The sequence below is a fragment of the Echinops telfairi genome, unplaced genomic scaffold (genome assembly GCF_000313985.2).
Source record: "Echinops telfairi isolate 266 unplaced genomic scaffold, ASM31398v2 ScPeMD7_3533;HRSCAF=4204_0, whole genome shotgun sequence".
NCBI classification, from domain to species: domain Eukaryota; kingdom Metazoa; phylum Chordata; class Mammalia; order Afrosoricida; family Tenrecidae; genus Echinops; species Echinops telfairi.
Window position 1 is genome coordinate 12,702,845 of NW_022107431.1, and position 24,544 is coordinate 12,727,388.

At 45.5% G+C, this 24,544-nt stretch overlaps 1 protein-coding gene across 1 annotated transcript in view; it reads left to right on the top strand.

The window, feature by feature from the left end:
• The window catches only part of NOX3 (NADPH oxidase 3), a 74,531-nt gene that overhangs the window by 32,324 nt on the left and 17,663 nt on the right, over positions 1-24,544 (top strand). Inside the window, exons 10-11 of the mRNA XM_004701935.1 lie at positions 894-1,056; positions 18,131-18,277. Coding sequence (XP_004701992.1) covers positions 894-1,056; positions 18,131-18,277 — 310 coding nt within the window. The remainder of the gene's footprint in view (positions 1-893; positions 1,057-18,130; positions 18,278-24,544) is intronic.

Sequence of the window (24,544 nt, forward strand, 5' to 3'; positions counted from 1 at the left end):
GTCCTGTAGGGTCACTCTGAGTCAGAAGCAACTTGATAGCAGTGAATGGTTGCAGGGGTCCTCAAACTATTTAAACAGGGGGCCAGTTCACTGACCCTCAGACCGTTGGAGGGCCGGACTATAGTTTAAAAAAAAAAACAAACTATGAACAAATTCCTTTGCACACTGCACATATCTTATTTTGAAGTAAAAAAACAAACGGGGCAAAAACACCCGGTGGGCCGGATAAATGCCCTCGGCGGGCCGCATGTGGCCCGCGGGCCGTAGTTTGAGGACCCATGGTAAGGAGTGGGGTGGAATAAATGAATGCAGTGAAGAAGGAGGTTAGAAAAAGGATAGATAACCCTTCTGAACCCCTTTGATGCTTCTGCTTGTCCCTCTGGTGGAAGCTAGAAGAACCGCTCTCTTGCTCCAGTTTTCATGATGCTTGAGGAAAGCCTGGGTGGTGTAAGCGATTCGCTCACTGGATCGCTCCCCAAAAGGTCCTAGATTTGAGTCCACCCAGAAGTACCTTGGGGGGGAAAGCCTGGTGATCTACTTCTAGAAAATCAGCCGTGGACAACTCAACAGGACACAATTCTCCTTTGACTTCCATGGTGGGTTGTCAGGAACTGGTTGTATAGACATGAAGCTTGGAGACAAAAGTAGTGTCTACGAGCTGTCAGAAACGCATGTCACGTGGCAGAGGCATGAACTGTAACAGAGGGGTTAGGATTTTCCCTTCTATGAATGAAGCTTGCCCTCACACTAAGCTCCGGCTCTCCAAAAAGAACGCTTTTGAGATAGTCCACTTCTTCACACACCTTCGTGGCACATGTAGTGTGCAAATCATGGCCTGAGGTGGGTTTTGTTCTCAACGCGGTTCTTAACCAGGCTCAACGTTGTGATTTTAGGCTGGCGGTGGACGGGCCATTCGGAGCTGCCCTCACGGATGTGTTCCACTACCAGGTGAGCGTGTGCGTGGCCGCAGGAATAGGAGTCACGCCCTTCGCTGCTCTTCTGAAATCTATATGGTACCGGTGTTGTGAGCCACAGACCAAGCTGAAGCTGAGCAAGGTATGGAAGAATCATCAGTTCATCCTCCAGGCGGGGATGGATGAAAAGGTTCAATATCCTTATAGCTATCATTTGCCGGTTCTTGGGGAGGATTTTAATTAACTATGAAGGATAAACTGAAGGATCCTTAACTATACTTATGTTCTTAAAAATCTCTGTTCAGTATTACATTTATGAGAAGGGTTATGTCTAATCTTGTTAAAGATGACAAGACATAAATTTTATTGCTTCATTGCCATTATAGGACATGTAATTGCTCATCTCAGTAAAATATGGACAGGCGGCCCCTGGTTGTGTGACTGGGCTGCAGTTAGTGCTGTTAGTGGGCAGCACTTGTCTGGGTCGCTTTACCTGAAGGAAAAGGCCGCAAGCGTACAACTCCATTGTGTCCTTTCATGTCTTAACAAGAAACCAAAATGTCCCCATTTCTGTCTACTGGTCCTCTTGTGTTGGTTTGGCCTTCACCCCCCAGTTCTGAGTCTCCCTTTGATGGGTTCTCCAGTCTTTTCTGACTTGATGGCTCAATAATATCCTTCCTTTCACTGACGCTGTTCTATCTATGCCCTGGTGTCATAGTGATTAGGCATTGGGCTGCAATCCAAATGGTGGGCGGTTTGAAACCACTAGGTGCTTGTTGGCAGAAAGATGGACCTTTCTACTCTTGTAAAGAGTTATAGTTTGAGAAACCCACAGGGGAAGTTCCACCCTATCCTATTGGGTCACTATGGACTCACTATGAGTCCACATTGACTCAATTCCCGTGAGTTTGGGTTTTGTTTGCTTGTTTGGTCCTATCTAGAAATTCCATCCCAACCCTGCGAGACTTTTGTGGGGAGCAGCAGAAGACATTAACAGTAACATCCCTGAAGGGTTATCAGAGGGGACTCAGGGAAGCAGGGAGCTGGCACTGCCTCTTCCCTCCATTGATACTTTGGCTACATTTCCTCTTCTGTCAAAGGAAGATGCTTGATTGCACCAGCAGGTCCAGTGGATGTCCTTGGGAACACTGGCCATGGGCTCTAACCCACTAAAGATGACACAGAAGTCAAGTGGGCTTAAGAGATGGGTCCCAGTTGACCAAACAGTCTTAGGTGAGAAGATGCCCACTCCCTGAGTTCTGCAGAAAGAACCTCACTTGGCCTTGTTCCACCAGCCATTTCCAAGTTCACTGGATCAGGGAACCTTTCTCACATAGTGTGACTGGAGGAAGCGTGTTCTAGGAAACAGCCGGGGCAGTGCTAGACTGTATGACGTCTAAGGTCAGTCCTTTACCAAGAGAATTATCCATCAGTGCATGTGTTTCTGAGCGGCGAGTCCTTCACATGCCTTTCCTCGTCTGATTTATATCATCTACAAAACAACCAGGAGCCCTGATGGTGCTGTGAGCTAATCATTGGACTAACTGCCTGGTTGGCGGTTCAAACCTACCAGCTGCTCCATGGGAGAAAGATGAGGCTGTCTACTCCCCTAAAGACTTATGAGAGTGTATCCCCCCCCCCAAAAAAAAATGGTTATTTTTTCCAAAGCTATGTATTTAAGTTTTTTACAATACAATCTTATCACCTTCAAAGTACTCTCCGTTACACTTAATACATTTGTCAAATCTGCAATTCCCTTCTTGGAAACATTTTTCAAAGTCATCTGTTTGGATGGCTGACAGTACCTCCCTCATGTTTTTCTTCACCTCTTCTACTTCATCAACTCGCTGTCCTTTCATGTTCCCTCTGCATTCTTGGAAACAAAAAGAAGTCACACGGAGCCAGGTCAGGTAAGTTAGGTGCATGGGGCAAGAGCAGCATGCTGGTTTTTGCCCGACTGGCACACTGAGATGGCTGCATGAGCAGGGGCATTACCGTGGTAGCAAAACCAGTCCCCTTTCTGACACAAATCAGGCCTTTTTTTTTTTTTTTTTGGCACACACTGTTACACAATCTTTTCAGAACCTCTTAATAGAAAGTTTAATTAACAGTCTGACCTAGTGGAACGAACTCCAAATGCACTATGGGTCGACATTTTCATTATTTGGGAAGCTGACAGACATCCAGAAAGATGTTTGTCATCAACTGACATTTCACCTTTTTTGAAATGAGAAAACCTCTCGTACATTTGAGTTTCCCCCTTAGCTCTGTCCTTGTAAGCTGTGTTCAACATCACAACAATTTCTGGGGCATTTTTCCCAAGCAGGAAACAAAATTTCACAGCCACACACTGCTCTTTTAAATTGGCCATCACAAAAAAATGAAGTTCAAGTGAAACCACTTTTGCAAAAAAATCATTGTGACCAGAGAGTACCTTCCCAGGAAATGCCACTGGGTGCACTAAGTCAGAGCAAGTTGTTTAATGCTCACCAAGAGGGAAAATGCATTCTATGAAAGTTCTGCTCCACCCAGCTCAATTCCAGTTTGGGGGGGTACCCCTTCATAGTCTCTGAAACCCTAGTAAGCAATTCTACTCTTGAGGATTGCTATGAGTCAGGATTTACTTAATGTAAATTGATGTGGGGAGGAGGGGCGTCTTTCCTATACAACAACCAGGTGCCATGGTGGTGCAGTGGTTAAGGTACTTGGCTATTAACCCAGATGTTGATGTTTTAAACTTTCAAGCTGCTCCATCAGGAAAGTTATGGCAGTTCCAACCCTGGAAACTCCATGAGGCAGTTTTACATCATCCAATGGAATCACTATGTCAAACTTGACTAGATGGCCATTGGGACAGGCTTGGGGAGGGGATATGCAACTTTTTTAGGTGGGTAACCGAAGATCTATTTTCCTGATAAGAAACCTGAGGCTTGAATAGACTGACATGCATTTTCTGAAAACATGTGGGTCATAAAAGGCAAAATCAGGATTCAAACTCAGAGCCATTTGGTGAGGGCACATGATGTGGACACATGCTAGACATGACTCCCACCACCCTTCTGCAACCCTGGTGCAACACCATGGGGACATGCTAGGATACCTGGCCCAGGCATCCCTAGCCAAGTATGGCCCTAGTGTTTCTATCCACACCTCAGCCTGGGGTGCCTCCTCTCCACAATGGAGAAATAAGAGCCCATATCCAATAGGGAGTTTCACTACCAAGCAAGATGAATATTTAATGTGTAGCTATTATTCTGTACATTATACAAAATTGTAACAGAATTCCATGGTAATTCCATTATCTGCCAAAAGGGAGCAATAGCCTGCTGCTGCTATTCCTGAAGCCCTGGGAGATGCACACAGTCCATGTGCTTGGCCGGTCACTGTGAGGCTGGAGGTTCAAGCCCACTCAGAGACTTCTCAGAAGGAAGATGGGATAAGTAATTCCCAAAGGTCAGACTTTGAATCCCTGTGGAGCACAGTGCTCCGCCGACCCACGGAGAGTCACCCTCGGGTGGAATCGACTTGAAAGTAACCGGTTTGTTGTTGCATTGAGCTGCTGCTTGACCCATTGCCTTGGAGCCGAATCTGACTGTGTGTGACCCATGGGACATGGGAGGACTGGCCCAGAGGGCGCTCAGGGCTGTGACTCTGCATGGAGGCAACCACAGCAGCCTTCTCCTGGGGAGCAGCTTGGGGGTTTCCACAGCCAACTTCTCAGTTAGCAGTGGAGAGCTTAACCACTGAGCCACCAGGGCAACCACTAATAAAATAATAACCTCAATGTATTAGGTACTGACTAACTAGCAGGCGGGGAGGTAGGCATTTTATATACTACTGCTATGATTATGACTAGGACTATTATTTATTGTTCTATTATTATGCAAAGTACCACGTACGACCAAATGAGCCCACAAATTGGTCTTGGGGAAAAATACAGCCAGAGTGCTCCTGAGAGGCAAGATGGCAAGACTGTGTGATGTCCTTAGGACATGCTGTGCGGGATAACGTAGAGGGGCAGCGTAAAAGAGGAAGGATCTCGAGGATTGACACGGTGGCCGCAACAACGGGCGCAAGCGTAGGAACAATTGTGAGGATGGTACAGGACCGTGCAGGGTTTCCTTCTGTTGTGCATAGGGTCACTGTGGGTTGGGACCTTCTCAAGCATACCTAACCACAAAAACAGCATTGTTGTTATTATGATGATGATGATGATAAGCTATTTTAATTCCCATTTTACAGAGGAGAAAACCAAAGCTAGATCACACACCGAGTACACAGAACTAATAAAGAATGATACCCACTGCCATTGATTTGATCCTTACTTATAGTCCCGTTTCGGGTTTCCGAGGCTGTACGGGAGCAGACAGCCTCATCTGACTCCCACAGAGAGACTAGAAGGTTTGAACTTCTGACCTCCCAGTTAGCAATCCAGGGCTTATCCTACAGTATCCTAGGGCTCCTTAATAAAGAATGAGCCAAACCCCAAACCAAGCCCACTGCCATTGAGTTGATTCCAACATCTGGAGAACCTATTGGACAGAGGAGAACTGCTCCTTCGGGTTTTGGGTTTTGGAGACTAAATCTGTTAACAGAGCAGACAGCTTCCTCCTCAGACAGCCCAGGGGGTTGATGGCGGGTTTGGGTTTCTGACTTTACAGGTAGCAGTCCGACACATAAGCTACAGTGGCCCCAGGGCTCCTGACTACATACACAGAGGGACACTTCCTAAAAGAACAACAAAAACACAATAGAAAGGTTGCCTTCTTTGTCACTGTTCCATCGTCCCTGGGGGAGCCCCGTGTGTGGAAAATCCGGGCTGTTTCCATAGTGGGGTTCAGCAGTTAGGCAGTGATCTCAGCTCCAAATAACAGAGACCACGGAATAGGAAAGCAAAGATGCACAACAACAACACACACAATATGACTTCAAATGGACACAAGCAGAGGGTGCTACATAGGCAGTATTTGGCTGAAATGAATGTAAAAGGCGGAAGGGCAAAGGGGGAGGGGCTTATGAGAGACGGGCTTGGAAGCTGAGAATCCCCCCCTCATGTGGAGGGTCCTAATCCCATAGGACAAGGGAAGCCAGCAGCACTGGGACATAGCCAGTGTCCTTTCCACTCAGTCAGGCGGGGGCGTGTCCCTGGTTTCCACTTCAAAACTCTTTCCAGGGGGAAGCATGCTTTTCAAATTCAAGGTTGAACACGCCTCTTCCTCTCCAGCCCCTTCTGGTCTGCAGACAGGGGGAAAACATTGAGGAGTCTCTCTGTTCTGAAGCAACTTGGCATTTGTTGCAATACAGCTTTTGTTACCCTCAGGGAACTTACCTTCGTTGGGGGGAGGGGGGGAGACTAAGACATCAGTACTACTCCTTCCCCAAAACCATCAGCATCTGTATAATTCCTCAAGGGCAGAACAGTGACAGCGGCTCCTTAATTAGAGACCCAGGCTGTAGTTTTCTGCGTTCTCTTCTGGAGCTCAGGTGGAAAAAGAAGAACAAACCAGCCTAGGGGGTCAGAGCTGGGGTTTTAAGCTGAAAGACTGAATTGCAAGCTGGTGGGATTGTCCCAGCTGCGTATACAACACAGGTGGCTGCAGAGGCAAATCCTTTTCTTCACCTACCAGCCTCTTTGGTCACAAGTCTACCACAAAATATCAGCAGTGTTGTCACCACCACAAACCATATTTTCTTTAACCTCCTCTACCACGCTCTTTTCCGAAGTCCCAAAAAGGCTCGTTGCATTTGAATGACGGTGCTAGCAAAGAAGATGGGCAATGCTGTGGACTGCCAAAAGAACAAACAAACCTGTCTCGGAAGATCTGCATGCAGAGCGCTCCATAGAGGCAAAGATGGCACGACTTGGTCTCCCGTCCTTTGGACATGTTGTCGAGAGAGAGCAGTCCCTGGAGGACATGCTGATGGGAAAGGTAGAGGGGCAGCACCAAAGAGGATGGTCCTCCACACAACGAGTGGACCAGTGGCTGCAGCCCTGGGCTCAAACAGAAGAACAGTTGTGAGGATGGTGCAGGGTTTGCTTCTGTTGTTGCACTTGCGGTTGCTGTGAGTCAAAATCGACCCAGTGGCACCCCACAACAACAGCCACACTCTTCCGGGAAACATAAACCTAACACCAAACCAAACACACCACCATCGAATCAATCCAAAGCATAGTGACCCTAAGGCCAAAGTAGAGCTATCTCTGTGGGGTTCGGACACTGCAAGTCTTTATGGGAGCAGAAAGCCTCACCTCTCTCCTGCCAAGCACCTGCTGTGTTTGAACTGCTGATCTTGCCGTTTCCAGCCCAGCATGTAACGCACCACACCGCCAGGGATCCTTAAAGGGAAGTTCAGGAGAATAACCAATTGGATGCCGGCTCCTTCCTTGGGGTTTGGAATGGCTACTGCTGTGGTTAGCTGCGGGCAAGTTGGCTCCTGACACATACACAATGGCATCAGGCCCCTCCAGTTTTCAGTGACTGATTTCTGGAAGTAGCTCTCCAGGCCTTTCTTCCTAGTCTGTCTTAGTCTGGCCGTTCCACTGAAATGCATTCAGCATCAGGGAAACACAGAAGCCCTCACCGACCCAGGGCTGATGGGTGGTGACTGAGCGGGAGGTGTGCTGTCCAAGAATGGAAGCTGATTCTCCATCCGAGAGTTCTAGGACTTTCTATTTAAGTTGATGCTTTACAGTTTCTCTTTTCCATCTGTCTTATGTGAGACAGCGGTAAGGGAGTTGAGGAGGGCAGTGTTGGTGCTGAGAAGACCTTTCCAGCATGGCTACACAGCATAAGTGAAAGGATGGCTTTTTGTGAAGAAGATGGGAAATGGTTGTCATATATTCAATATATTAATGGGAGATGTTTAACACAGCCGTGAGCCCAACTCTACTCTGTGGAACGCAGAAGGGAACTTGGTTTCCCTATGGGGTAAGGGTAGGGGGTGTGGGTGGCTGAGAAGGCTGTGGATGTCAGTGGAGGAAGCAGAGAACAGAGGAGAAGAAACGTCCAGAAGCGATAAAAGTCTTCCAATGCCTGCCTAATGCGTCGGATTAATCCTACATCACACTCAATTTGTGCAAAGAGCTCTTGGAAAAAAACGAGGACCGTTTGCTTGTGCAGACTGTCAGAATGATGAATGAAATCGGTGTGTTTGAATGGGGAGGGAGGGGGAGATTGCTGACATAAATATATCGGCGTATGCCTCTCACTTCTCCCTAATATCGCAGCCGTGGAGACAGACTGTGAGAACTACCAACGGGAAGATCTGGTCCATTTTAACTGCATAAGTAATCTTCAGACTACGATAAAATAGATGATCGAAAAGCTGAGATAATCCCATTTCTTCATAAATTGTCCTCCTTCATCAGTTCAATAATATACAACCCTGATAATGGGTGTTGATGGTGGGGCCCAGGCAAAAATGGCCTTCGGGGTCTCCACCTAATATAATAAACAGATAATTCAAATAAAAAGACAGCATGGGCCAGTTGGGAACCAGGGAAAGTGGCCAAGGAAGACAAAAATCCATACTCAACTAACAGAGATTAATAAAACAAAAGAAAGTCTGCTCTCCTCTAATGAATGAAAAATGCATTTAATTTAATCTGCTTAGCTTGAGAAATTATTTACTTTCCTTTTCCCTCACCCTGGCACCGTGGCCTCTCCTGGAATTGATCTTTGTCTGCTCCAGCCACCGTGAGGGCTGTAATAATTGAGCTGACTCACAGAAAGCCATGTCTGCTGCTCAGAAAACACTTGTGCTTCCTAAATTGTATTTTTTTTTAAAAAATCAGCAACCCAAACCAGATCCTGGGCCTGCTCTGGACTCCCAGCAACCCATGTGTGTCGGGGAGAAGCGTTCTCCAGAGGGCCTTCTTGTCTGGAAGCTCGTCTGGAAGTACAGCTAGCACAGCCAGCAAGCTCCTTAGAAGCGAGGGTGGTGAGACCTCATCTCGTGAACTTCGGACAGACAGGTTACCAGGAGAGACTAGCACTTGGGGAGAGAGGTGAAGACCTTTGAGGAGATGGCATGACACAATGGCTGCAACAATGGACTCGACCCCAGCAACAAGGGCAGCCCGGCACTGGGCAGAGCTTCATCCTAGGGCACCAGGGTGCCTGTGAGTCAGAACCACCTTGTAGCACTGAACAGTGAGAACAACACTCTTTATGGAGGAGATCACCAGGTCTTTCTTCCCAAGCTTCCCTGGGCAAACTAGAAGAACCAGACTTTTCGTCAGTCCCTTGGGGCTCGGAAGCCAGTGTTCTTGTGTGTTATAGTACACTGGGAGCCCTGGGAGCTGATGACCCAGTTCCTCCTTAAGAAAGATGTCTGCACAATGACAGTTGAGTTTTCAAGTTTGGTACCGGCGAGAGTTAGGCTCCCCGCCTCTCAATAACCATGTCTCTATAACTCAGGTGTGGCTGGTAGGAACACACGGCACCAAGAACCAGGTCCCTTTGCTGTACACTGTCAGCCTAACGTATTCATAACACAGTTATGCTGTTGCTGTTGCTGCTAGATGCCATGGAGTCCGTTTTGATCCACAGCGACCCTGTGCACAACGGAATGCATCACTGCCCGGTCCTGTGCCCGCCTCACTTGCTTGAGCCGTTTCTGCAGGCACTGTGTCGTTTCATCTTATAGAGCGGCCTTCCTCTTTTTCAGTGCCGTGCTGCTTTACCAAAACTGATATCCTTCTCCAGGGACTGGCCACAGGTCCAAACTATGTAAGATGAAGTCTCACCATGCTTGTCCCTAAAGAACACTCTGGTCCTACTTCTTCCAAAACAGACTTGTTTGACCTTTTAGAAGCCCGTGGTGTTTTCAGCGAGCTCATTCTGTAAGTGCCTGCAAACGACGATGAGGATAATAACAACAGTCAACACCTTCTGAGTCCCTAATATTCATGCCAGTTTTAATGACCATACCCTTTAGTCTTCAGTTATGAAAGACTAAGGCACAGTGACTCGTTGTTCAGGGTATTACAGATGCACTTGTCCTTGTCCCCAGGTTCACGGCTCACCGAGGGTGAAGCCAAGAGCGCATGACTCAAAAGCTCACCCTCTTTAATTAGAGAGAAGCTCCCACTCACTGCTGTCAAGTCCATTCTGACGCACAGTGACCCTAGGGGACAGGATAGGACTGCCCCTCCTTCAGCCTCATCATTCCTCAGTGGAGCCACTAGTGGTTTCAAATGCTACCCTGGGGATAGCAGCCCATGTGTCACCCACTACACTACCAGGTGTCCTTTATTTGATTAGTATACTACACCAAATCCTAAACCTGCATGTCCATGTGTAATGTCTTTTTTTTAATGGTCTGATAGCACAAAATAAATAAAAATACAGCAAATAAATAATAGAGAAATAGGAGGCATGGAAGGGACGGGACAAGGATGGATCGGTGGATGTTGGTAGCTGTCCATACACAAAAGAAAGAACCCTGCCAAGTCCTTACCATTCCCATGATTGGCAGCAAATCAGATTATTGTGGTCCAAAGGGTTTTCGTTGGCTGATGTTTAGAAGTAGCTCACCTGGCCTTTCTTCTGAGTGTCTCTTGTAAGAACCCCCAATAAAACGATTTTTAGAAAGAAAGAAACGAAACAGACAATAAAATCATGCAGTGTTCTCCTTCCTGCTGAGCCCTTCTTGGTGAAACCGTCCAGGAAACCACCAGGGGGCCTAGTGATGCGCAAGCTTGAGAAGCAGGAGCTGGAGGTCAACAACACTGCATCCTCGCACCATATGGGGGATGCCAGGAACGAACTGTAACGACTCCCCGTGTGTTTTATTCTGTTCTCTTTCTTCTTGCTTGGTGGCTATGAAAATGAAAATAAACAAATCAAAATGCCAACACATTTGGAAAAAACAAAAAAGAAAAAACTCTTCAGCATCGTTATCTCACTACCATTGAGTCGTCGCCAGCGCGCGTAGCTTCCCTGCAGGACAGAGCAGAATGGCACTTGTGAGTTTCCGAGACTGTCACTCCTTAGGGGAGTAGAAATCCCCGTCTTTCTCCTGAGGAGCGGCTGCTGGTTTCAAACTGCTGACTTTGTGACTCCCAGCCAATTCGTAACCACAATGCCACCAGGCATCACAAAGCTTACTTATAGGTGGTGATGGTTGTACATGAAGGTCGTTGACTGGGAGTTGAACCTCGGTCTTTCGCATAGAAGGAGAGAATTTTACCACTGAGCCATTCATGCCCTGTAGGTAGGGAGGTAGATTAATGATGGATCTAAAAAAGTGCATTACATATATAGATGTGTACTCTGCCTATTAGCTGAAAGCATTCTGCTTCTGATGGGAGAACCTCTGAACTCTGGAAGTAAATCAATTGGTAGCTCTTCTGATTTTATTTTCTGGAAATGTTTGTTGAAAATGGCACAGGTCTCTCTTGCCAGATAACTTTCGGGTCCGTGTGAGCAACTGCTCGATTCTTAAAGGACAGTCCCAGGTGGCAGGAACTCTAGAAGACAGAAAATGGCAGTGGGTGTTAGTCCACACTGGGCCCCTGGGTGAATCGAGGCCAAGGGCTTCAGTCAGCACTATAGCGTCGTAGCCCATCTCTCAACCCTACTCCCACCCCGGATTGGTCTTCCAACCCGTCCGTGTGTTCTCTTCTTCTATAAGAACGTGGAGGATGAATCCCGAAGGAGAATACCTTCCCTACTATGAAAGCTCAAAGTGTTCTTTATCTTATGGAGGAGAGCATCAATAAAGCCTTTGAAAGTAACCTGAAATGATTTTGGCCTCTGATTTTGGCCTTGGAAACCCTAATGGCATCACTGTGAGATGAAAGTGACCCCATGACAGTGGGTTTGGCCCTTGGGATTTGGGGCTATCCGATACAGGGGACAGGGGACAGGTTTTAGGGTTGCTTTCAGCTTGGGAGATGTAGTGCAAGGACAGGCCATGTTGGAGAATGTGGGTCACAGAGTTGTGGCCTATTCTTAGGGACACTTGTTTCTCTGTTGATGAGGAATATCCTCCTGGACAAAATGCGGGAAGGGGGACTCTCCTGTCCCTTCCCAATGGGTATCCCCCACCAGGAAGGAGATGAAAGGGAATCAGAGCACATGCCCTTTTCTTATGTTCAAAGCCGCCTTTTTTCTTTTTCTGCCTAAAGCACTTCCATTGAGCTTAATCCTTTTCCCTCCTTTGCCTCTACCTCCAAAGATACGCAGTCTCATGTGCAGGTCAATTACAGAGGAAACGCACACTGAGCCATGACAAGGAAGCAAAACAATAAAAGAGACCTATCGAACCATAGAAACACTGACACGCAGCTACACCCCAGGAAAGTAAGGTCAAAAATGATAACTATTGAAAAGGCTAAAGCTTAGTGGGTGGCGGCAGCTAATATTGGCTGTTTTCCAGACAAGCCTGATGGGGACTGGACTTGATATGAAAACTTTTTTTTAAATTAGAAAGCAAATTTTGAATTTAGTGATATTAGAGCTTAAATTCTGACCACCCTGTTTGCAGGAGGCTATGGATGACAGTGAAAACCCAAAATCTATTTGCAGAATTTTCACATGCATTGAATCCCTCTGGACCGTTAACTCAGAATGAGAAGAGTCTTGCCCTCAGATAGAGTACATTGGAAGGTGGATTGCCTCCATCCCTATCCAGCCCAGGGAGGGGAAGTTTCCCTGAGGGGCTTGCCTGAGTGAGCCCTTGCTGGAGCTCACCCTACTGGGTTAAAATGGGGTCACATAGCCATGAGTCATGCAGTGTCATTCTTGGTTTGACTGTCTTGGTCAGAGGGCCCTGGACCTATCCTGGAAGATCTTCTGTCTAACATGATGACGGTGTCCTGATCATGGTTGCGATCCCACTTCCGTAGTCCCGCCTGTAACTGTGGTGCACTGACCTGCCCCAAATCACAAATGGGTGACAGTTTTCTTCATGTTCCATGCCTCGGGTAACTGATCCTGACTTAATCTTCAGATATCATTATAGCCTCGTGCTAGTAGCCTCCCTTATCCGACGATGTCTCTGTCTGTGTCTTGTCTTTCTCCCATTTGGTTGTTTTGGGGCTCCCACGAGATACCATTGAGTCGGTTCGGGCTCATAGGGACCGTATGCACAACAGAACAAACCACTGTCTAGTGCTGAACCACTCACCCATTGAAGACTTGGCAAATGCTCTCCTTAAATTATATTTGAGAATAGAGCCTTTTTTGTGCCCTAAAACAGTACTCATGTATAAATGTTTGTTAAGCATGTTCCCGAAAGGACGGGAAATTTAGGAAATAAATTAAAGGATGTATGTTCTCTGTCCAAGGCCACCATCTGTGCTCCATCAATGCTTTCAGGTAAAACAAGCCACGTATCAAGAGAACCCACAACGCCCCATAACCCTCCCATTTCTCCAGCCCTCCTCCCAATCACACGGTCTGCTTTTCTGACAGCTCTTTCTTCAGAGACCTCACCTCAAAGTAGCCAATCTCTGTCCCTCCACCTGAACAGTTTTCCCTCTGCCTCCCTCTGCTCATCCGGCTTTTGCCCACTGTCACCATCTCAGCAGGTCCGGGACCATTCTTACCCTGCAGTCCCTCCCAGACTGCCTGAGCTTTCTCCATCTTACCCATCACCATTTGACACATTTTACAATTTACTTATTGTTCTTTTTTCCCTTTTAAGACACACAAACTCCAGGGAGTGAGGCTCCTCTTTTTGTTCTCTGTCACCGTTCCAGGCGGCTCCCTTGAGGGCCCAAGTGCTAACGCACTCAGACAATGACCAAAAGGCTGGCTATTCAAATGCATGTAGCAGTACTTAGGAAGAGAAGCCAGGTGGGCTATTTCCAAAGGACCACTCACTCACTGTCATGAAGTCAATTCTGACTCACAGCAGCCCTATAGGACAGAACAGAACTGCCCCTGGGGATTCCTAAGACTGTAACCCTTTATGGCAGTGGAAAGCCTCATCTTTCTCCCATGGAGTAGCTGGTGTCTTTGAACTGCTGACCTGAGAGTTCATAGCCCAGGGAATAACCACTAGGCCAACGACCATAGCCACTGAATATCTTACGGAGCACAGTTCCCTTTTGACGCACATGGGGTCGCCATGAGTTGTGATCAACTTGCGTCATTGGTTTGGTTGTTTGGCATTAATCGTGCTGGTGCTTAGAACAGTGCCTTGACATGTGGTGGGCATCTGGTATGTTCAGGGGACTTCAAAAAGTTCATGAGAGTCTTTATCTTTTCATTCTCTTTCTCTTCCTTCTATTCAACTCAAAAAAAAAAAAGATGAGTTGGTGCCAACTCAAAGTGACCCTATAGGACGGGGTAGTACTGCCTGCCCCTGTGGGTTTCTGAGACTGTAACTCTACGAGAGTCGAGAGCCTTGTCTTTCTCCCTCAGATCAGCTAGTGGTTTCGAACTGCTGACTTTGTCAAGTAACCACTACGTGTAACCCTGGTGCCACCAGGGCTCCATGATCTATTCCAGAGTCCCTCCTGGTCATGACCTTAATGACGGAGTGGGGAAGCATGTCCACGTGCACAGTACCTGGCTGTCTGGAGACTTTGCTCTCATAATCTCTAGAAGAGATGAGGTCAGAGAGAGAGAAAGAGCCGCTTCTCTGGGGAAGTAATCCTGCTGAGGGAGGGAGGGGCCATTTGTCCTGGAATTGGTATCCTGAGTGCCTCACAGCTGCCCACTAGATACATAGGGTTGGATTCTTGAGAGAAAAGAGCATTTCCTCACCATCTTTTCCTCGTCCCCACAATCCATGTTATACATTCACGCATACACCTGAGGAGAATAGGTGAGATGCTTAGCCTTGAAATCCATTCTGTGTTTCCCCAGCCTTCATGAATTCTGTCTGTTAATTAAATCTCACCCACAGCTTTTTTGGGCATGGTTTTGAGCTTGCAGGCAGGCTGACAGTGGAAGGGAGGGCGTGCTGGCTAGCCATTGCCAGGGATATATTCAGGTGAGGAGACACCCACGTGGACTCTGGAATTGAGCCCAGCCCCTGCAGACCACTCTTGATGGAGTCTCCATGTACGTCAGTGTAGAACCGTGTTCCATGGGTTTGCATTGACTGGTTTCTCAGAAGGATGTTTCCAACTTTTTGGTCAGCAGTTAGTATGTTAATTATTTGCACCACCCAAGAACTCCATAGAGTCCCCCACAGGTTGCTATTGCTAGCTGCCCTTGAATCTTTTCAGACTCAGGGCAACCTATCCGCCACCCACTGCCCTGTCCTGTGCCATCCTCAAATTGTTCTTATGGCTGAGTCTCTGGCTGCAGCCCCTGTGCCAATCCTTCTCCTTAAGGGTCATCCTCCTTTTGGCTGACCGTCCATGTTACCAGTGTCCTTTTCTAGGAACTGCTCTGTCCTGAAATCCTGTCCCTCATATAGGTATTGGTAAGAACTCTTACAGTGTAGCCCTTTAAGATGGGAGTTAGCTAAGAATTGGTTGATATGTAGTGGATTATGTGTTGAGCTGCTAATTACAAGATCAGAAATTTGAACCCACCAACTGCTCTGAGAAAGAAAGATGAGGCTTTCTGATCCTTTCAAAATTTATAGCCTATAAAATTTATTGGGAGACCTGGTCACAATGATCAAAATATAACCACACACACACACACCCTCCAGGGGGACGAACAACAGAAACCATGGGGGGATGGAGACAGCGGGCAATATAAGATATGAAAATAATAATAATTTATAATTTGTCAAGGGGTCACAGGGCAGGGGGAGAGGAGCTGATACCAAGAGCCCAATAGAAAGTAAATGTCTAGAAAAGGATGATGGCAACATATGTACAAATATGCTTGATAAAATTGATGTATGGATTGTTATAAGTATTGTAAGAGCCTCCAATAAAATGATCTTTTAATTTAAAAAATATTTATAGCCTCGGGACTTCAAAGAGGATTGAGTCTAACAAGGTAGCTATTGACTTGATATCAGTGATTTGGGTTTTGAGGATTTTGTTGTTGTTGTTGTTGTGGTTGTTGTTTTGGGTTTTAGTTTTCGGGGGTGGGGGTGACATATTCTACTGAGCCCAAAACTGAACTATAGGAGACATTATGATAAACAGAAAAAGATTGAAGTTCAAGGATTTTGTCTTTCTTGGATCCACAATCAATGCTACGGAAATAACAGTTCAGATATGAAAGGAGGCATTGCACTGGGTCAGTCTGCTGCACAGACCTCTTTAACGTGTTGAGAAGCCAGGATGTCATTCTGAGGACCAAGGTGGGCTTGACCAGGCGTTGGTGTTTTCAATCACCTCATATGCATGAGAAAGTTGGACAATGAAAAAGGAAGACCCAAGAAGAATCAATGAGTTTGAATTGTGGTGCTGGTAAAGAATACTGAAAGTACCATGTACTGCCAAAAGACCAAGCAAATATGTCTTGAAATAAGTACATCCAGAATGCCCCTTGGAAGTAGGAGACATCATCTCACTTTGGACATGTTGTCAGGAGAGACCAGTCCCAGAAAAGGACACGATGCCTGGTAAAGGGGAGGGGCAGTGTGTTAGACAGGGTTCTCTAGAGAGATAAAACCAGATTGCTGATAATTATTGATATATATATATATTTGTTTGTTTATTTATTTATTTATAAAGATAGATATATATAACACAAGAAATGAACTGTTAAATTATAAACAGATAGATATATAACACAAGTAATGAACTGTTAAATTATAAACAGATAGATAGATAATACAAGAAATGAACAGTTAAATTATAAAGCAGTACAAACGGCTCAGTGCAACTCACTCCTGTGAGAGAGTTATAAGACACTAGCAGTCCTTCAAGTCCTGAGGGCTGTCCGGTAGTCCTCTGTAGAGAGAGAGCTAGGCTATCCCAGCACAGGCAGCAAAACAGTCAGGCAGCTAACAACAGTCAGCCAGGTCACCAACTGTCAGTCCCCAGCTCCAGAGATGTAAATTCCAATCGTGTGGTCTTAAAGGGACCTCAACTTACAGCAACACAGTCCACAGGCTAGGCGTCCCACAGGTAGTGTAGCCTCTAAATTGAGGCACAACAAGCAAGGCAGCAGCACACTGGTCCGAAGATGAAAGAGCAAGAGACAAGAAAGGCGAGGCTCACCGAGCCATTTATCTCTCTGCCCTTCAGTTAATACCACTTGGGTTTATCGGCCAGGCTGGCACAATAAACTAGCTATCTCAGGCAGTGAAAAAGAGGAAAGCCATCAAAGAGATAGACTGATGCAGTAGAGGTAACACTGGGCTCAAACACACGAAGAATCATGAGAATGACATAGGACCCAGGCAGTGTTGGGGTCTGTTGTACATAGGGTCTTCATAGGTTGGGGCTGGCTTGATGGCACCTAGCAACTACCACCATAATCAGCCCTCTGAGTGTGGAAGGAGTGGGGACAGCCGAGGGTCAAAGAGCAAGAGAAGTCAGACGAACAAGTAGCTCTCTCTCCTCTGACTTCTCCCAGGTGCGCTCATCTGAAACTCGGCATCAAAAGGAAGCCTTTGTTTGAACAAAGCCAAACTATCCCCTATCTCAGCCCATTTATTAAACTCAGAATACTTGCCTTCGCTTGAGAGATATGGAGAGAGAGAGCCTTCTTAGACATTCCATTACGGCAGTTGACACACATCCCACAGGTCACCCATCAGCTTCCATGGGCACCGGTATATCTGGCTGAAGGGAGATTTCTGACCTCTCTGGGTGGATTCTGCAATTACCATAATCTGCACCCCCCCAGAGGTCATAGCTGTTTGAGTGGATTAGTTCACTAGCCTTCGGACTCTCCGGAGAGCAGAGTTCAAATCCTGAGCTTAGGTCCTAAGTAAAATTGAAGGGAGTTGGTCTCCGGACTTATCCTGCCTGGGGGAGTAAAAGAAGGCATACAGAGTTGTGATTATTAATCTCGTTTCCAAGAAGCCCAGCCAGCCATGTGGGGAATTGATCCTCATCCAGGGATCTGGCAGCAGCTTACAGGCTGCCAGCGCTCTGAATTCATTCTGGGCTCTTTCAAACACAATGTGAGGGGGTTTCCTGTGGTGGTTTTTTTTGTTGTTGTTTTTCCAAAAGAAATCAGACTGTGCCTGTTTGTTCCCTGGCAGGGAGAAGCGTGTTGTTTTTCAGAAGCGCCCATTTGGGCTCCAGTCATTTAAATGGAGATAAAGTAGGCTGTGATGATCAGCACATTATGGAAAGAGGGGCCAACCTGTTCTCTTGCCTTCTCTCCTGACAGGTGTATTTCTACTGGATCTGCCGGGATGCGAGAGCCTTTGAGTGGTTCGCTGATCTCCTACTTTCCCTGGAAACACAAATGAGTGAGAGAGGGAGAGCTCACTTCCTGAGTTATCACATATTTCTGACTGGCTGGGATGAAAACCAGGTATTGACAAGGCTCTGAGAACCAGCAGCATTCCCTGACTTGTCTAATAATGGAGCTAAGAGAAGGGGTCTCCTTGCAGTAAGGAGCTCTACAGTCAGTGGGTTGTTGTCGTTGTTGGGTGCCATCGAGTGGGTTCCAACCCATAGCGACTCCATGCACAACAGACCAAAAGCACTGCCCTCTCCTGCGCCACCCTCACAATTATTCTTCGGTTGAGTCCACTGTAGTAGCCCCTGTGTCAATGCTCCTCGTTGAGGGCCTTCCTCTCTTTCGATGCCCCTCCACTTGACCAAGCATGATGTCCTTCTCCAGGGACTGGTCTCGCCTGTTCAAAGCATGGAAGGCAAAGCCTTGCTATCCTTGCCTCTAACGGATAGTGTGCCAAAAGTATTCTGTGTTCTTCAGAAGGCACAGGGACTAACACCAACACAGACTAGCAAGGACTTTTCCAACCTGAGCTTTAGAGGAGCCTACAGGGAGCTTGCTGAGGGATGGACAAGGAGATCAACGAGGCTAGTTAATGGATGGCGAGTCTGAATTTGGAAACCCCAGATAAAATGTTTCACTAAAAGTGGCATTTCTCATTTGAAGAGTGGCATCAAGTAAATGTCATGGATGAGCTGTAGGATCGTGTCAAATTCTTAATTGGCTTTAGCCCTCTACCCGGAGCTGATCAGAGTTAAATAGGAAACATTCATAGTTGTTGATGTTCAAAAGTTATGTATTCTAAAGGGTGTGAGTTTCCATAGAGAGAGAATAATTACATGATTTATATGAGAGTCTCTTTTTCTTAAGGAGTTTCTTATAAGTTCTCTGGGTGATATTTTTGTTCACCGATGCACCAGATGATCTTATATTTTGGCAGGTGTACTGTGGTATACTACATTAGTGAAATACCAATGGTGACCTTCCAAAAATGACGCAGCCCAAAGTATTGGATTTCAGTAGCATTTTAATGTTGATAATGTTGACTAATGGCTCCTACATTTCAGTTCTTTTTTAACTCCTCAAACATGGGAGTTGGGTATGAAGCGCTGGCTAGTTTATGGAATACATATTCTAATCTGCACTCTAAAGCAGCTGCTGTTGATATGTAGTTTGAAGGAAAGCGGGTTCGAGTTAAAGAGCTCTGCATTAATCATTAAACTTACACATGAAGGCTCACACTCAAGTATGGACTTGGACTTGGTTTTGCACTAGGCCTCTAAAGCATGACTATAATTGGGTTCTGTGCTTCTGCAAATGGATAAGAGGTTGCTTGAAATTCTGTAGCTCAGCGAATTTCTATGGTCTCATTCTGCAGTCTGCTTTAAAGCTCTATTCCTCTGGGATAACTGGAAATGTAAGTTGCTTGAGAACTTGGCTTGAAGTATCTTAATGAATTCAATAGTGTAAACAATATTTTCCTTTCTTCAAATGGGATTTTTGACTAATGATCCATTTGGTGAAGGAAAAGCACAGTTTTGCTAACTGGTACCCTGCTTGCTCCTCTGCTTCTAGAGTGAATTGATCTCAAGTGTCTACACAAGCATCCCCACGTCTTGGATTTGGGAGACAGGCCCTGCTTGATTCCATGACAACACACACCTTCTCCATCCAATCACCAACCCTTTGAAAACCAAGCTGTAGAATATACTTTTTCCTTCCTAAATGCAAGTCAATTGAAACAAATGTGTTCTTAATATTGTCAAAACGTATTGAAATACTTTAGATTCCCAAAATTTCAGTCAGGATTTCACCAATCTAAACATTGAAGGGGAAAAAATAATAGGTACATTCTGTCAGTAAGGAATCAAGAGGCTGTTTTAGAAACAGCCAGTTGTAAAACGGAATTTGACAACCTGAAACTGGAAGAATGAGAAGAACCGAAGGAACAGATGGAAGGGGTAGCATGAAGGGCATAGCAACAGGCTTTGGAGAGTAATTGAACGTTGGGCTAAAAACCATAGAACACATCCATGACTGGTAGATGAGCGACATCACTCACTTGGCTAGGCAGGGCATTTTGCCCTACTAAATAAACAGCCAAATGTCTTAGCAAGTAGTGTAAGGCCATCCTGTCCTCAACTTATTTGTTCTACATTATGAGCTACCATTTTCCAAATTACTCATCTTCTCCGATCCTGTCATGCATTCTATACTTCTTTGTCTTTATGTGACTTGCTGCAGCTTCTAGTGGAGAAGGATCAAGGTCTCATTCATAGCATCTTGATTGAACACATGATTTCTCCCTCTTTGAGATCAACTCTTAGTCACAAAGCAAAGGCAGAACCTCTTTCCCCTTTATACTATTCGATTCATAGTTCACTGTCTGCCCAGAGTCATTACTCAGGAATAGTGTATGCAGGTAAATTAAAGCCATGACGAATCTGAGTATTGAGATGATTCAACTTTACCTATGATAACCAATTTGCCTTAACAGTAAGAATTTCAGACTCGCCTCCTGGGAAGTTTGTGGTGCAGGATTATACATAAGCAGGAAGAGAAGAGTTTGGGGGAAAGAAAATTTGGATTCTTCTCTATAGATTATGCTGATTGGGGCAATGAACATGAAAATCCTTTGAGGAGTAGAGCACGCCAAAGGGGATCGAGAAAGTTGAGACTAGTGCATTGATTGACAGCTGCATTTTGAGTGAGGAGAATGATTGATGAACATGGTGGGTGAATTATAATGTTTCCTCCTTGAATCAAAAGAAATGTCAGAGAGCAGCAAAAGAAGTCCACCATCGCAAGAAGAAAGGAAAAATAAAGAGTTGAGGAGAAAAAAAAATACAACTGAAATCAACAAGAACAGAAGTTGGTTCTTCGAGCAAGTCAACAAAATCAGGAAACCACTGACAAACTGACTGAAGAAGAGAATGAGACGATGCAAGTGACAAAACTTAAAGATGAGGTGGGTGACATTACACCAGAAACAACTAGAAAAAGGGATCATAACAGAATACTGGGACATACTGTGCTCCAACCAATGTGAAAGCACCAAAGGGACGGACAAATCTCTGAAAACACACTACTTACCTAAACTAACAGATGCTGAGTTAGAACATTTAAATAGACCCATAACCAAAGAAGATATGAAGAGATCCTAAAATACCCCTACCAACAACCAAAGCCACCACTCTGGACAGCTTTACCGGAGAATTCTACCAAACATTCATAGAAGACGTGATACTAATTCTGTTCAAACTATTCCAGAACAGAGAAAAGTAAGATACACTTGTGAATACATAGAATGCGTTCTTTGAAGCCTGCATAACCGTGATGGCAAAGATGCCATGAAACACGAAATTATAGGCTAATATCCCTCCTGAACACAGACACAAGAATCCTCCATGAAATTTTAACTAGTAGAATCCAGCAGCATATCCCAAAAACAATCCATCATGATCAAGGGAGGGCGAGGAATGGCTCAGCATTGGAAGCTCTATCAATGTAATAATACACCAGATTTTTAAAGGGGAGAGGGAATATTAAAAACCAGATCAAGCCCAAAGTGCCTCAAAAGGGAGATGAAATGACGAGGTTGTAACCATTCAAGTCCGATTAATCATTTTAATCTACTACAGCTGTCTCTCCAGCACTCTCTGTCTTGATCTGGTTTTTAATGTGTTCTGTGTTTTTTTCCTATTGGAGCTTGTCTCTGTTGTATTTTGTCATTGATGGTAGCCTTCTTGACTCTCTGTTATGTAGTTTCCTATGTTTTTTGGTCTATGAAACCCAGGATAGGTGAATCTATAGACAGTAATTCAAATAAGGGCTCCTTTGGGGTATAGCTAAGGAGGTAGAGGGGTTCCCTTTGGGGTACAGTGAAGGAGATGAGATGGGGTTCCTTTGGGGTACAGCGAAGGAGGTGAGAGGGGGTTCCTTTGGGGTACAGCTAAGGAGGTGAGAGGGGGTTCCTTTGGGGTACAGCTAAGGAGGTGAGAGGGTAAGTGGGAACTGATACTTCAAGAGGGAAGAAAATGTTTTGTAACAGATTGTGGCGGCGATTGTACAACACTGCTTAATATGATTGAACCATGGAGTAGTATAATGTCTGAATTAGCTGCTAATAAAAAGGTTTGGGAAAAAGGAGATTGGGGAAAAGAATTACACAATTGTTCCCACCAATGCAGAAAAGGGTTTTGATAAAACTCAGTGCCCTTTCCTGATAAGAACTCCCAGCAAACTAGGAAGGGAAGGGGAATCGTCAACATTACTGGAATGAACAGAAGGTTTCAGAACAGTGACCAGAACAAGGTGAGCACAGACCGGTTGGATTCCTCAACAATAACAAAAATAAATCTGAACGTGAGCTCAGAAAGATAGCACCATGTCACTAGCGCTTAAAGGACAAATACCTAGGGATAAATATAACTAGGGACAGAAAAGACTTATACAAAGAAAACTACAAAGCACTACCAGAAGAAACCAAAACAAGTCTATATACATGGACATGTATACCATGCTCATAGACAGGAAAATGTAAGATTGTAATATCATAAAAATGTCAACAATGCTCCAAGTGATCTATAGACATAATGCAATCCCAACCCAAATTCCAACCATAGTTTTCAATGAAATGTAAAAATGAATCACCAACTTTATATGGAAAGAAAAGAAGTTCCAGAGAGCTGGAGTATTATTGAAGATAACAGTGGGCAGTTTCACCATTTCTGCCTGACCTGAGGATTTACTACAACCACAGTAGTACCAAAGTAGCTTGGTACAAAAACAGACCCATAAACTAAGGTGACCAGATTTAAAGCAGAACACCATTGACTGGTGGGGGTGGGGGTGGGGGAGTGTTCTTGATTAAAAATTTGGTCTACATGGACCAAATAGACCATTCCCTAGCTTGTCGTGCATTCTTTCCAAAAATTGGGACTTTTTAAAAATGCCAAAATTCAGGGCTGTCCCACCAAAAGCGGGTCATCTGGTCATCTTACCATAAACCCATGGAAGAGAATGGAGAAGCCAGAAATAAATCTATCCAGCGATGGCCGCCTTATCTTTGACAAAGGGCTGAAAGCCATTAATGGCGAAGAAATCATCTTCTTAACAAATGGGTTTAAAAAACGAAACAGGGCCCATTTCTCATACCAAAACCAGAAACAAACTGAAAACACTTGTGAGGCCACCTCTCTACCAAATAGTGTTTCCGGGCTACAAAAAATGAGACTGGAAACAAATGGGCAAATGTGCTTGAAACAATGGATGGATGTTTGGATTGTGATATGAGTTGTACGAGCCCCCAATAAAATGATTTAAAAAAATAACAGTAACACTATGAAGAATGTATTCCTTAAGGCAGGGGTTCTCGAACTTTTTAAACAGGGGGCCAGTTCACTGTCCCTCAGACCATTGGAGGGCCGGACTATAGTTTAAAAAAAAAGAACAAATTCCTATGCACACTGGACATATCTCATATCTTATTTTGAAGTTAAAAACCAAATGGGGCAAAAACACCCGGAGGGCCAAATAAATGTCCTCGGTGGGCCGCATGTGGCCCGTGGGCTGTAGTTTGAGGATGCCTGCCTTAAGGCATTCAATGATTCAAGACCAAAGGGTATTAGCTGCCCAGAAATCAAAGATGAGAAGGCAGGGAGGGACAGGAAAACCTGGCAAATGGAAGCAGAGAACCCAAGGATGGAAACCAGGAGAGGCTGGCACATTGTGGGGATTGCAGACATTCATAGAGCAGTTTGTGTGCAAATTAATGAATGGACAGCATAGTTTGCTATGTAAACTCTCATTTTAAAAAAGGTCAATGATGAGTAGTATTTTATCATGAAAATAGAATCCAGAAGAAGCAGTGCTCAGCATATGGCAGATGCCGAGGAGAATGAGGCCTGAGAGGCCCATTGGACGGGGTCATTAGTCAAAAGTGAGTTGACTAGTACCCTTGTCTTTGCCTTCTTGCTCTGCCCACAGCAGAAACCAGCCTTCTGCCGAGCACCAATCCATGCTCGCATTCAGCAAAGGATGCTGGGATACAGTGCTGCCAGTTGAATCTGGACGCTGTTGCAACTCTGACTTGGAGTTCCAGCTCCCCCATCACGATTTCTGCCATGTTCCAAGACTCGGTCTTTGAAGCAGTACAGCCAAAACGCTCCTTAGAGGCAAGGATGGCGAGATGTAGTCTCATGTACTCTGGGCATGATGTCAAGAGAGTCCAGTCCCTGGGCAGGATATCATACTTGGTGAAGTAGAAGGAGAGTGACAAAGAAGAAGACCCTCCAGGAGGTGGATTGACCCTCCAGGAGGTGGATTGACCCTCCAGGAGGT